Here is a 14615-nt window from a genome sequence, read left to right as displayed (position 1 = left end):
CAGTATCTTTTACTGTCCTCCTATTTCACATTACACTGGCAAACATTCATATGGCATGAGCCATGTTTTCTGGGACAGGTTGGCACTTTGGTTAGATTAACCCTTTGACTCCTGGCAGTAACCTGGCAGTAACAGCCACTGTCTAGGGAAAACGCACTGTCCTTTACCCCTTTTCTAACGGTCACACTCACAGTACCTCTGGCCCCTCACACAATCCTCTGACACCGCTGCGTGGCCGACAGTGCACTTCAGTTTGGACACTGCCTCCCTGGAGTTAGTACCAGATCCCACAGGCAAGGGCTCGCCCCCCACACTGCCCCGCTTCAGATGCTAGTCACCAGTCCCAGGTTGTCACTGGCATCTGTATTTGTGACTGACTGACTACCAGTTGGGGTTCCCACGACCCCTCCTTGGGCTCAGTAATTTGCTAGAATGGCTCACAGAACTCAAGGAAACAGTTCCTTGTGTTTACCGGTTCATTATAAAGGACAGGATAAAGGACACCGATGAGCAGCCAGATGAAGAGATACCTAGGGTCCCAAGTCGGGGAGCTTCTGTCCCTGTGGAGTTGGGGTGCCTCGCCCTCCCTGTACGTGGATGTGTTCACCGACCTGGAACTCTCCGAATCCCATACTTCAGGGATTTGTGTGGATGCTTCATCACACAGCCGTGATCGCTTATTACCTGACTTCTGCCCCTTTGCTCTCTCCAAGGACAGGGAGTAGGGCTGAAAGTTCCTCACTTCTAATCATGGCTTGGTCTTTCTGCTCCCCAGCCCTCATGTAGGGCCCGCCAAGAGTCGCCTCATCAGATCAAAGAATGTTCTCATCATCCAGGAAATTCCAAAGGTTTTAGGAGCTCGGTGTCAGGAACCAGGGTCAGAGACGAAACATTAGTAGGGAGTGGGGGCAGACCAATGTGTGTGGTTCTTATAATTTCACAGAAGCATTATTAATCTCCATTTTACAGAAGAGGAGACTGAGGTACAGAGAGATTATGTAATCTGCTTAAAGTCACTAGTTGGCAGAGCTGGGGTTTGAACCCAGGCAGTCTGGCAAAGGAACGTGTGCTCCTGGCTGTCACTGTGCCTTATTGCCTGCAGGTGTCTGTTTGTGCCCCTCTAATGGGGATGTGGGGTGGCTGATTCAACAGTGTGTAGCACTGAGCTGATCCATTCATCTGGTCAGGAAGGTCTGTCTCAGTTGGAAAATTGTTTCAGGGAACGTCAAACCCGTCATCTAGGAGAGAGGATGCCTCAGCGATGGCTAATGTGGGGGTTTGGAGCAAGGTAGCTGGGGGCATCTGGAGAGGAAGCCCCATGCTAAACGCCAGTTTCCAGAAGAGTCATGCCAGTCCCAGCCCCTGTGCCTCGCCCTCTTATGACCTTTGGTTTACCCTTGTGGGTGTGTGCCCCTGGAGATGTGCTTGGAATCTGCACTTTGCTCTTTGTATTCTTGGCTTTGCTCTTCCAAGTCCTTACCCTGATGCTATGCTTGGCTTTATTCCTGGACTGGAATGTGGGTGTTTCAGATCCTGCCCCATCTTTCCTCTCCTCACCTCTGGTCAGCCCGATTTTGTCTCTTTCTTGGCACTGAAAGATGACTCCCCTTGTCTCCTGAGAGAGGACCGAACTGTGCTCAGTGCCTTATACATAGGATAAGATGTAACCAGAGGAAAAATGTCCATCCAGCTGGTTGCTAGGGACCATCTCAATTCATTAATTTATTCACCCAATAAATATTTATTGAGCACCTAGTATGTGCCAGGCACCGAGTAAGCGTCAGCCAGGGAAACCTCAAGGTGCTCGCCCTGCAGTGGGAATCCAGAGTGCAAGGCAGGTGATCGAACCGTGCTGACCATCTCCTGGCCTCCTTGGGGAGGAGTCATCCTTGCAGGTTTCTAGTAGGTGAGGGGCTGGACTAACGGCCCACAGAAGCCCCATCCTTGTCTGGCCTCTCTGGCAGGAAGATAGGACCTAGAGAGTGGTGTCTGCAGGGACCCTCCCTGTACCATTTGACTGCCCCTCCCTGAAGAGGAAGGACAGGGAAGTATGGCAGGTTTTCAGCCTCATCTGGGCTCTTTGGGCAGAGAGAGGGCAACCGTCCTCTGGGCACCAGGATACTTTGCTTTGGGGAAATCAAGATGCCATTCATTCTCCCTGGCCATCAAGGTGGGGAAACCCGGGAGACAGGACATCGGCTATATCGCTGGCGATCCTCCTGAACCTCAGCCAGATCTGGGGGGGGGGCTTGCCTGCCTGCTTCCTGGGTTTGGAAAACACGGGACCTCAGGACTGAAGGGGAGGAAGCTGCACCTCAGCCTGGCTGGACTTTGCTGCATTGCTCACGTCCCAGGTACAAGCTCCAACGTTTCCTGGCTCCTGCCCCCAGCGTCCGCCCTCCTCCTCATTGGTAGGCACCAAAGTACCTCCCAGGAGCCAAAAGAGAAAAAGGAAAACACAGTCTTGATTGGCGTGTGGACTACATAGGTATATACATTTGTCAAAACACATCAAACTAGGTACTTAAGGTCTGTGCATTTTTTGCATGTAAATTGAACATCAGGGTTTGTTTTGTTTTTTTTTAGTGAGTTTTTTTGGTTGTTTGTTTTTGATTTTTTAAGTGAGGGTGTGAGAAAGAAATCATCTTTGCCTGAGAGATGGAGAGGGAGGATGGGGGAGACACCTTTGGGAGGTCTATGGGCTTTGAGAAGATGAGTTGTGGTTGTGGAGAAGAATGATCATGGGGGTGATTAAAGCAGGCTTGCACCCAGGGTCGGGCTCACCGGGTGGAAGGTGGGTGGCCACCAGCCCCGTGACAGCAGGCACATGTGGAGTTGGTTTCTACAGGCAGTTGTTATCCACTCGGGGGCATTTGGGTGAGAGTAGAAGGGGCCTTCCAGTGTCAAGCGTCAGGCTGTCCTGTTGCCATGGCAACTCGCTGGCCTCCCTCCAAGGTAGCTCAGGGCAGAGCCTCCAGCAGGTACTGCTTCCTGCCTCTTGTTGGCAGATCTTCAGAAGTTCCTGAGTAAATGATGTCACCTTTCTCTCCAGCAGCCCCCAAAGGTCCACACCTCCCTTTCAGGTGGTAGGGTGGCCTGGCTCCGGCTGACTGGCCGGTTAGGGCCCGAGGCTGTGGCATGGAGGTTGGTAAAGGAGACAGACCGTTTCCTGCAGCCCCAGGTGAGAGTGGTTGGGCTAGACACGCACACGTGCACCGCCCTGGGCCCTGAGCTGGAGAATCTCGTGTGAACATCCAAGAGGAGAGGAGCAGGGCAGGATTACAGCAGAGAGGAGGCAGCCTGGAACCAGGGGCTGTTAGCCTGGGAGAAGGTTAGGGTCCATCCGGGGTGGCAGTGGGTGTTTGCTGCCATCACTCTGGGTGTGGCCACAGGTGTGCGTGTATGCGTTGGAGGACTGTGGGGTCTTCATGGTGTAGATAGACTTCTGACATCCCCGTTTGGGGGGGCAGCAGGGTAGGCTCTATGGGTGTGTGCGGTAGGTAGAATAATGGCTTCCCAAGGATGTCCATGTCCTACGCCTAGAACCTGTGAATATGGTGTGCTACATGGCAAAGAAGGAAGGCTGCAGGTGGAATTAAGGGTGCTCATCAGCTGACTTCAAAATAAGATTCTCCTGGACTCCCTGGAGGGGCCCAATGTGACTGCAAGGGCACTTAAAAGTGGAAGAGAGGTTGAGGAGTCCGAGACGGCAATGTGAGAAGGACTTGCCTAAGTGCTCTGCCTTTGAAGTCAGAAAGGAGCCATAAACCAAGGAATATGGGCAGCCTTTCATTGTGTGTGTGTGTGTGTGTGTGTGTGTGTGTGTGTGCTGTGTTTGTGTGTTTTGAGAGAAAGAGAGATAGAGAAACATCAATTTGTTTTTCCATTTATTTATGCATTCATTGGTTGCTTCTTGTATGTGCCTGACCAGGGATCAAGCCACAACCTTGGCATATTGGGACAACACTCCAACCAACTTGGCTACCTGGCCAAGGACTGGGCAGCCCTTAGATACTGGAAAAGGCATGAAAACAGATGCTCACCTTGAGCATCCAGAAAGCAACGCAGTCCTACCAACACTTTGATAGTAGCCGAGGGAGACCTGTGTCATGCTTCTGACTCCAGAATTGTAAGATAATAAATTTGTGTTGTTTTAAGCCACCAAGATTGTAGTAATTCCTTGCAGCAGCAACAGGAGTATTAGGAAACTAATAAAGCGTGCAACCAGATCCCGAAACAGCTGCAGGGACTCTGCACTTTGCTTAATGCTCTGCTATGACTTTGTTAAAATAATGGATACTTTTCGAACAGGGGCTCCCATACTTTCTCTTTGCACTGGGCCCCACCAGTTGTGTAACTGGTCCTAAGGGAGAGGGATGGCCCCAGGCGGAGCAACTGGAATCATGACTGCTGGACCGTCTGGGAACTGCTCTCAGAGGTTAATGTTTGCCACCGAAAGCCACCCTTGCCTACTTACTGTGTGCCAGCTCCTGTACACACTGCTTAATGTCTATTTTTTTTTCATGTAACCTTATGAGTTAGTTATTATTTCCATTTTATAGAGTAAAATACTGAATATTCGCAAGGTTAAAAAATGTGTTTAAGTTCCCCCCAAGTGGTATGTGACAGAGTCAGTAGTTTTACTTGGGTCTTGTGTCTTCGGGACCTCAGCACCTTTGGCTACACAGGTGGGCTTTTCTAGTTGGGGATCGTGGTTCTACAGAAATGGCCCAACAGGCTGTGGAGGACATGTGCTCCATGATGGCAGCCTTGGGACAGAAGGGTGAAATACACCTGCTTAGGTACTGACTCTGCTGTTGCATTGAAAATGCACAAACACATTTGAGGGGAAATACTTCTTAACTACAGCAGCCTGGAAAACATAGTTCTGGTTCTTAGTAAATGGTAGGCTTGTTATGGGCTAGTACTCTCATGTGGTTGTTCTTAAATCTTGAGCTATATTAATAGAGGTATATGTCTTAGAAAGGAGAGGTGACTGTTTTACTCAGCTACTCGGATCACAACTGCAGAAATGGATTAAAAGGGATATAGAGAAAGAAGATATGTTTAGAGGAGAACACCCTAGGATAAAAACTGGGTAACGTGACAAATAGATCAGGTTTCTGCTTAGATTGTAGGGTAATGTTTAAAACCTGATTCTCGGTTCCAGGGCCAGGTCTCTCATTTTACAAGCTAGTTGGCTTCCAGAGAGTTACTTAGCTTCTGTGCCTTGGTTTTCCTGTCTGGAAATTAGCGATGGGAATACAAAGATTAAACTCTAATATATGTAGAGCTCTTAGACTTCTTGTTGCTTTTATTATCTGGGTCTCTGATTTGTAAAAAAGATGGCTCGGGGGATGCTCTCATGACTTTGACTACCTGAAGGACCACTAGTGGACAAGGAACCACACGGGCGGGACACAAGATGAGAGAGGGCCAGGCGGACGGAGGTCCCAGAGAGTGGTCCCCGCCCCGCCTGCATTCTGGGCACCAGAGGTTGGAACCAGGCTCTGCTGGAGAGCAGAGATGCTCGCACGTCCTTTTCCTGACCCGTGGGGCCACCTTCCTTCCCCCACATTCCTCCGCTCTCTTTGCCACAAACCTGTCCAGCTCATCAACAAACCCACCACATGGAGACACTCGGTCCCTTTTGTGGCTTTTCTATCACAGCCTGCTGACTTTTGTCCCCTGAGTGGCTGTCCATGTAACCCCAGGGATCCCATTTTTCCTGAATTTCTGAGCTGTAGGAACAAATAGTCTCCCTCCTTCCTGTTGATTGTTTGTTTATTTTATCCTCACCTGAGGACATTTTTCCATTTTTTGTTCAGATAGAGTAGGAGGGAGGGAAGGAGAGCCGGAAAGAGAGAGAAAGAAAGAGAAACATCGACGTGAAAGGGACACATCGAGTGGCTGCCACCCACATGGCCCAACCAGGGCCGGGGACAAATTGCAACCGAGGTACATGCCCTTAGCGGGAACCGAACCCGGGTCTCTCTGGACCGCAGGCCGACGCTCTAACTGCTGAGCCAAACCGGCCAGGGCAACTGTTTATTTTTATTTTTTATTTTTTTTATTATTATTATTTTTATCCTCACCCGAGGACATTTTTCCATTTTTTGTTTAGGTAGAGTGGGAGGGAGAGAGAGGAACAGAGAGAGAGAGAGAGAGAGAGAAACATCGATGTGAAAGGGACACATCGAGTGGCTGCCACCCGCACGACCGACCAGGGCTGGGGACAAACTGCAACCGACGTACGTGCCCTTAGCGGGAACCGAACCCGGGTCTCTCTGGACCGCAGGCCGACGCTCTAACTGCTGAGCCAAACCGGCCAGTGCCAACTGTTTATTGTTTATTTTTTAAATGTTTCATTGCCCTGTTGTCCTATTACAATCCACATCTGATATAGCAGGTCCTTTCTCTTATTGGTAGAGTCATTTTAATGGATGTTTGTAGAACTTCTGCCTCTGGATGACAGCTGGGTGTCTTGATTCCCTGTCTGCATTCCCCTGCCAGATTCTGTTCCTAGATCAGCTGGCCCATTTCTGTTCCGTACAGACGGTTAAACTCCCCGTTCTTAGATGCCCACTGTCTCCTCCACATCTGAGCTAGCGGTGGTGTCCTGCCAGGTCCCCGAAGGCCCTGTCGCGATTGTCCACTCCTTCACCCCTCTGGCGTACTGGATGGTCCGTTATTGTTGCAGTCTGGCAGGGAGTAAGTGTTCAACTCAGCGATTCCTGTTCTATCAGAGCACGTGGAATTCCCACCCGCAGAGCTTTCATAAGCCTGAATCCATTCTACTGTTCACCATTCAAGTATTTATCAGTTTTTTCCATTCAGCCCAACACCCAGTGCTTTCTGGGTGGACATTGCAGGAAGCACTGGGAGGACCTGGTGAGCAAAGCAGATGTCTTGACTCCACACAGTTTACAGGCGAGTGAAGACGCTGAGGTTTGTTCAATAGTCCCATAAAGCAACATGTTGCAGTAGTGTAGACGTGGCACGAAAACAGCGAAGGGCTGTGGGAGTCCAACGGGATCCATTCCGGCCCAGGGATGTGCCCTCAGGGAGGAGCTGAGCTCGTTCCGCTGACGGTGTGGTTGGGATTCTTGGGGGACCGATGCCGACACACAGTCACATGATCACATAGCCAGAGCCCGCAGATCCAGGCTCCAGGGAAGTCAGTTCAGGACATCGTGGCCAGGCTCAAGTCTGCATCCTCCGCTCACGTGTTAGCAGGACTGTCTCTAATGGCGACTGTGTCCACAGCTACTCGTGGACAGTGTCCTGCTTCCCACGCACCTGCTGCTCTGGACTTCTGCTTCCTGCCTTCTTAGGGTAGCTCACATTCAGCCTCCCGTGAAAAGGGCTGGATAGGGGGGCTGGTCTTTCTTTGATGTTGTAGGATTGGCTACACAGCTTCTGTGCTAGGTGGCCCATTGATAGAGGCTCAGGAATCAGTGGTCCCCTCAGGTGTGGACCGAATGGTGAGGCCACATGGCAGAAGACACGCGACCTTTACACAGGAGTCATGGGGGTTGTTTATCTCAATCCCTCAATGGGGAGCAATGCAGCAGGAAGACAGTTTTAGGCTTTGGGGGACCAGTAACTAGTGTTTTATGGTATCTGACTGCGTCATTCTCTTAGACATCACGTTCTCTCCATCCTTCATCTGAATGGTGGCCTATAGTAACTCTTCCATTTGTGACCCGGCCCGCAGGTCGATCAACGAGGACTCTAGAGGGGGAGTGAGGATGAGGAGGGACAAGAGACACGAGAAATGGAGACAAGACAGGATTCTGATCAAGTCTCATTTATTCAGGGGGAGTTCACATACTATATAGGGGGAAAACAGGTGAAACAGTTAATGAGTATCCCACCTGAAGCAAGTTCCAGTAAATACCTCAGGTGGAACAAATGATAAGCAAAGAATGGAGTAAACAATTATCTAGAAGAATGCAGACACTGTATGCAGAGAGACCCCGTCCTGGGGCCGGAGACAGCAGAGCAGACTTTAACAAGATGGATGCTGTGCAAACGGTCTCCCACACACTTGCCCCTCCCACCAGGTGCTCGGCTGTCACAGCCCCAGTGTCTCGGCAGACGCATCTCCGGTGGGCCTGGGAAGCAACATGCAGACCCTCACGTGGCAGGGATTCTGAGCACAGGCTTTAGAGACCACTGAGCCCAGGTTTAAGTCCTGGATGCTCCCTGCCTGCCTCAGTCCTAGTACCCTCATCTGTAAAATGCGGGTAATAAAATATACCTGATAGGGTTATAGGAAGAAATAAAATGGGGGGCAAAATAAAAATATTCATTTATCTTTTAGCATGGTTTATAGCAAGTCATAAGCACTCAGTAAACGGAAATTATTACTATTATTATTTCCAAATATTCTATGTGGAGGCTAAGCAGTGGGGGTAGCAAGTGCCACGTGGTCTCTGGCTCCACAGGTTACGGAGACACAGACACCCCCCAGAGGGAGGGGAAATCTCGACTGTCCTCGTGCCCAGTGAGAAGCCCCACATTGGCTCCATCCTCAGCTTCAAGTCCAGTAGACTGGATGCTGGCGGGCCTGGGAGCCCATCCAATCTGGGGGGTCTGGAAGAAGCTAGAAGTGTACCCTGGGAGGTCAGAAGAGGATCAAGCAAGTCCTGTGGGTGCAGGTAGGATGGTGGGAGCTGGGGTGAACATTGATGACCACCCCACTGAAGGGCGAAGACGGCAGTGCTGACCCTGGGGCCAGGTGGTCAGCAGGGCACCGATCCCCTGCGCTGACCACAGTTGCAGGGGAGGACCTCTCTGGGAGACATCTGGGAGGAAAGTGGAGCTGGGGACACTCAGGGGAGTGGGTACCTGGGAGTATCATCTCTCTGCTTGGTCCTTCCTCCACTCCCAGAACCCTGACATAGATGGACACAGTTCCCCATGTTCACTGGCAGACAGACCCCAGCTCATATTCTACTTGATAGACATCCTGGAGGGGTCTCCCTCCCACCCAGGTCAGGCGGCTGCATGAGTCATTGCTCTGATGCACAGGGAGCTTGAGGTGAGGGAGGACAGGATCTGGGAGATGATGTACAGGTGTCTGGCGCTTCCCTGGATGGTGCCCAGGGCCACGCCTGGGTCAGCCTCAGGCTGCACCGCTCCCCAGCCTCTGGCAGCAACGGCAAGGAAGCTCCTGAGACGGACGTGCCTCGTGAACAGCTCCACAGCCTTGGGGAACCCTGCTGGGACGCTTCCTACGCAGCTGCTCTCGTCCCCGCACCGCCTTCTGGGTGCAGAGATCGATCAAGTCGAGTTTATCATGGCCATCAATTCTGGTTTATTAGACAGCCATAGTACTCCCCTCTCAGAAATGCCTTGTTTTTATCTCTCGGGGAAAAAGGCTCAACTTTGAACAAGAATGAAAGTAAAAAGGGAACTTTTATGGCTTCATTTTCCAGGAGAAGGTGCCTCTTCTCAAAATGAGTAAGGGACGGGTCTCACACAGTCAGGCCTTCCCAAGGAGTGGGACCAGGGGAGGACCAGTCCCACCTTTGTGACTTGCTGACACTCATGTCCTCTGGCCCGTGTCTGGAGAGGCACACGGAGAAGCAGTGAAGGGACGATGCCCGGAGCAGGCAGAGGCCAGGGTCTGGGAGCAGAGGGTGTGGATGGCAGGCCCCGGAGGACACAGGCGCCGGGGAGAACATCTCAGCAGTGTGACTGAGAGAAGCCTAGCTCTCGGGTGGGGCCGGTGCTGGTTGGTGTGGGAAACCAGGGCCGGACTCTGGCATAGAAGTGCTGGGTTTGGATCCGGAACAGTCCTCTTCCATCGCAGCCCTTGGACGTGTGTTCCTTTAGAAGGCCTTGGGCTGCCCGTGGCAGCCAGTGGTGACGCTACGTGACAGCAGGTGTATGACGTCCTGCCTGACCTGTTGCCTCCCCTCTCAGCCATGCCGTAATGTTGACATGAAGATAGGAACCGTGATCATGTATGTCGATGCGTGAGGGTTGGGGACTCTGAGAAGGTAAATATCGATTTATTCATCAGATGCCGACTGAACGCCCGCTGTTTGTGAGACACTGTGCTGGCAGAGGGCGCACAGCCAGGGTTGACACCTGTCGCGGCCCGCAGGAAGCTGTGGGCTAGGCATAGGCTGGCCAGCGGTCTCTCCTGCATTGCTTGGGGCCTTCAGTGCTGAAACTGGGGGAGTCCCAGGGAAACCAGGATGAGTTGGTCTCCCTGTCTAGTTCCAGTAGTGGTAAGGGGGTGTTTATGGTGGCATTGAAGGGGGCCCAGGTGCTGGTTGGAGGGAGGGAACATTTGCAAACTATTTCTGTGATGAGATGACTTCTGTTCATCACACGTGAGATAACAGATCCCAAATTTTATAGAGAAGACACCTAAGGGACCATTTCTTCTGCCTCCCCTATTCTATCACAAGATAGGAGTGAGGGGGGTGGCGTACCCATGGTCACACGGCCAATTAGGGCAGAGCTGGGTGACTTCATCCCCTCCAAGGCTCTTTGCCTAAGAACTGTTCATCCCTGTCTTCCTCATCCTGCCTCCCTCCACATGTCCGCTCACCTAGGCCCACGTTTAGGTTGGGTGCGGAAATACTGAAGGTGCTGCGCCGTTCCAAGAGGGGCCACCGGCAGTGTGGCTATTGCTGGGAGGAACTGGGGCCCAAGCTCAGAGGAGGGAGACAGAAGAGGAAGGCCTTGCTGTGGGGAGGGGACCTGACTCTCCTGCAGGAGGAGGGTTGTAAGACAAATGCACATGCTGAGATCCGTGGTCCGAGTGGAAAATCTAGGCCTTATAGAAATAAACAAACCTGTTAGTTTTGTTTCATCCCAGAAACCTACTATGCATCAGTCCCTGGTGTAAGCTTGAAAAACAGCACAGTAGCAAATCAAAGTCCCTGCTCTCGGGGAGGCTCCTTCCAGTAACTGGACACAGACAGCAAACACGTTAATGATGTTCTACCCCAGGTGTCTGTTACGTTCAGAAGGGTTGTCATCTAAAAACATGACTCTTATATTCGAAAGTCTTTCATATGAAAATAGGGATCAGTAGAGTTTAGCTTGTACAATGTTTATAGCTTTTCCATTCTTCTTGGAGAGGGCCCACCAGGAGATCGCTCACAGGCACTGGTGGTTCAACCATCAGGACAGGCATGGCCTTAGCTGGAGAAATCCACCTTGGTCTCCTTGGAAGGGGAACACGCGTAGTTATGCTGAGAATTAAGACGGGAAGGCAGTAGGGGCAGGCAGTTAACCTCTGACTCTGGAAAGGACCTGGGGACAACCTGGAGCTCTGGCTCACGAGGGTCTCAGCACTCGGGAAACCTCTGGAGACGTGCACGCAGACCTAGGGCCGCTGTCTTCACTGCTGGTGGTTGGGGGGAGGACAGTGAACTTGGACCATTGCTGACCTCATTGGGAGCTGTTCATTACACTTTCATAACAGGAAAATAAAGGTCACGTGCCAGTAGTTTGACCACGCAAAGCATTCTTTTTAAAATGCAATTAGCAAGTAGGCTGTGCGTTAATACTGATTTGTTTCCATGCCGAAGGAAAGACCAGCTGCTGGCCTTGGTAGCCACAGAGGCACTAGCCGGAAGGGTTGACTGTTAACCACAAACCTTTGCATTGCTATTGTAAAAATCATATTCACAACAACGAAAGCTTTGGGGAAAGGGTGTGATGAGCTTAAGTAATCATTCCAGTCTTTTCCCCGTCGGAAGTCCCTCCCTCCACCTCCTCACCTTCTTGCCCTTCACTGCGGCGAAGGAGCCGTGTTCCTTCCCTTGCCCCTCCCCCAGCCCAGCACTGCGCCCTTGGCCCCACCGGGCCTTTGGACGGCTCGCTTCTGAGCACTGTTTAAGCTTCTGATCGGATCTCTCCTCCTCACAGAGCCCTTGCCTGACCTCTTCTAGAACAGCTGCCAGCGCATCACACTGTCTTCCTAGTCTGTGTTACTCTCACCTCAGCGCTTCTCTGAAATGGTACCATCTGTTTGCTTCTGTGTGTCTCTGCTTCCCCTCAAAGCGCAAGCTCCACGAGGGCAGGCCCTCAGTCCGCCTCCTCCTGCATCCTCCGTGCAGAACCCGCCTCCTGGAAGAGGCTCAATAAACACGTGTTGCACTAAATATAACAGCGAGTGAGTTCCACGCCAATCTGTTAACCTGACGCTTTTATGAAAAGTGTAAGTATGAAGTGGATTTGGGAAACGGCTCTGTTCTTCCCTTTCCTCCACCCCACTTAGGTGAAAGAGGAGAGCTGGAAATAGAATGGGAGAAGTTTCTGTAAATTTCCGGTAACCATAGAGACCGTGACTTCAGCTTATTAATCTCCTCCTCTTAAGCAGGCTGGGGCCCCCTGGTGATTCCTCCAAATTGCTCCGTGCTGGTTATCCCACAGCCTTCCTCATTAAGGAAGAGCAGGCCCATTCGTATCCGGCAGCACTTTAATTACTGGCGAACCGAAGCCCGTGCTGGCGCACTCATCATTGCCTGTCCTGATCTGGCTGGGTCTCCCACTTGGGGGCCGTGCAGCATGATCGCCAGCCTGAGCCCCTGGAGCCGGCAGTGGCTGGTGGTGGGGGTGGGAAGCTTCCTCTCTGAGCCCAGGGCTGGGTCAGGGCTGCCACGGATGCTCTGTCCTTCTCTTCAGTCTCCAGAAGAAGGGGTCTCAGTGCCTTCTGGGACAGCGTTTAGTTTCCGCCACAGGAGGACACCAGCAGTGGCCCCCTGCCCGTTGGAGCTGTGCTGGTAGGGGAAGGACCTGGACGTGTCCTTGGGAATCATGGCATTTCTCACTGCCGGTCTCTTTCTGGGGTCTGACTTCAGGGCTGCGTGTTCCTCTTCCCATGGGGCATGGCATGCAGACTTTCATGCATTTGCCTCCTGTCTTTGGGGTAAGAGATCTCCAAATGGCTTCAAGGTTTCAGTGGAACAAGGACAGTTAAAGGCAGGCTCTCCCACAACTATTTCTTCTTAAGGAAAGACCCCTGGTGTAGATATCAGAAGACCAGAGTTGATACTCTGTCTTGGCAGCTGAGTCATGGTGGGGACTCTCTGAACCTTAGTGTCCTCATCTGTGAAATGAGCCTTGACTTGTCCTTCCATCCCTCATTCATTCATATTGAAACTCTGACTCTAACTTCAACCTGGTTCTGAAGGCTGGGTCCCGGTGATGAATGGAGGGCAGGAGAGGTGCCAGGCAGTATGCCTGCTGGGGTGAGCCAGGGTGGATTCTGGCAGTAGAAGTCTCTGGGAAGAGACACAGGTCCTTCCTGAGGCAGATCATCTAAGCTCTGGCCTCACCTAGACATTGGCTACCATTTTGGAAAAACTAAGACTTTTCTTTGGTTGCATTTTCTATTCTGTTGGTTTTAGAAATGCTGAGTCATTCTTCCAGTGAACACTCAGTGGCCACCTACTGGGTGCAGGCACTGCACTAGGTGCTAAGGACACGACTATTCATCTGGGATAGTTATTGACAAATTCAGACTCTGTTGTGGGGCCAACATTGTTAATGGTTGTGACCCGGTCTGCTGCACACTTGGAGCTTGGCTTAAGTGTATCAAAGAAGAGGCCCCGGGAAGAATCTGGACTCCTGAGACCTCCAGGAAAGCTGGCGCCAAGACATAGGGTGGACCGGCACCTGGGGTGCCCCCAGAGTTGTTGCCGAAAGATGTAAGATCCCGACTGTTCTTCTTTCCAGGTGCCGCAACCTCTCATTCCCCACCAGCCTGCCGGAGGTGAGCATCGTCTTCATCTTTGTCAATGAAGCACTCTCGGTGCTTCTGCGCTCCATCCACTCAGCCATGGAACGCACGCCTTCACACCTGCTCAAGGAGATCATCCTGGTGGACGACAACAGCAGTAATGGTGAGTGTCGGCGCGCCTCGCTCTGAGGCTGACATCTGAGCGGAGAGCTCAGCCTGTGTTCGGGGTTCTCGGTTTTTCAAGGCTCTCTGTGGCTGCTCCTTCTCTGGAATGTTGCCTCGGTGATGAGAGATTCATGGTGGTCACTGCTCTGGAAGGTTCCCTCCATAGGTGTACCCTCTTTGCATCCCACTGAGGCCTGGTTCCCAAGCTTTTCTTACTGACCTACCCCTCTCTCCTCCAACATTCTAGAGTAGTAAGATAGGTAGCCCTGACCTCTACCCTGACCACAGACACAGTGAACATTGCCAGTGACTCTTTTCTGTGAAGTAGCATTTTATTTCTAGTGCTATTGCTTGGTCTTTGCCTGGAAGATTGTTTACTGTTTCTGTCTTTGCAGCGGTGATGATGATGGCAGAGGAGTTGGTGCTGGTGGTGGCAGAGGTCATCGGGTGTGGATGGTGGGGGTGGGGGGATGATGGGGGCAGTCATCGACAGCAATGGAGTCTGGAATGTCTAGCCTCTTTGCTGGGTGCCCTGCTCCCTGTTCCCTCTGGCCCTCTGGCCCTATCAAAGCCTGGGGGCCTGCAAGTGCTTATTGAAGCCGTCACAGCACTATCTCCCCTTCTCTACCCACTACCAGCTACCCCTTTCCCTTGGTGCATGTCCCATGGCCCCCGATCGCCCCACACCCATACGCCATACCATATATTCCCCACACTTAGGACTGAGGTGGTTTAA

General features: G+C 51.8%; 1 protein-coding gene across 1 annotated transcript in view; it reads left to right on the top strand.

Moving 5' to 3' along the window:
• Positions 1 to 14615, top strand: part of GALNT18 (polypeptide N-acetylgalactosaminyltransferase 18) — a 326286-nt gene that overhangs the window by 165700 nt on the left and 145971 nt on the right. The window contains exon 3 of the mRNA XM_036259150.1: positions 13711 to 13877. Coding sequence (XP_036115043.1) covers positions 13711 to 13877 — 167 coding nt within the window. The remainder of the gene's footprint in view (positions 1 to 13710; positions 13878 to 14615) is intronic.

The sequence above is a fragment of the Molossus molossus genome, unplaced genomic scaffold, assembly GCF_014108415.1.
Source record: "Molossus molossus isolate mMolMol1 unplaced genomic scaffold, mMolMol1.p scaffold_m16_p_13, whole genome shotgun sequence".
Classification (NCBI taxonomy): domain Eukaryota; kingdom Metazoa; phylum Chordata; class Mammalia; order Chiroptera; family Molossidae; genus Molossus; species Molossus molossus.
This window is presented reverse-complemented; position numbering and strand designations above follow the sequence as displayed.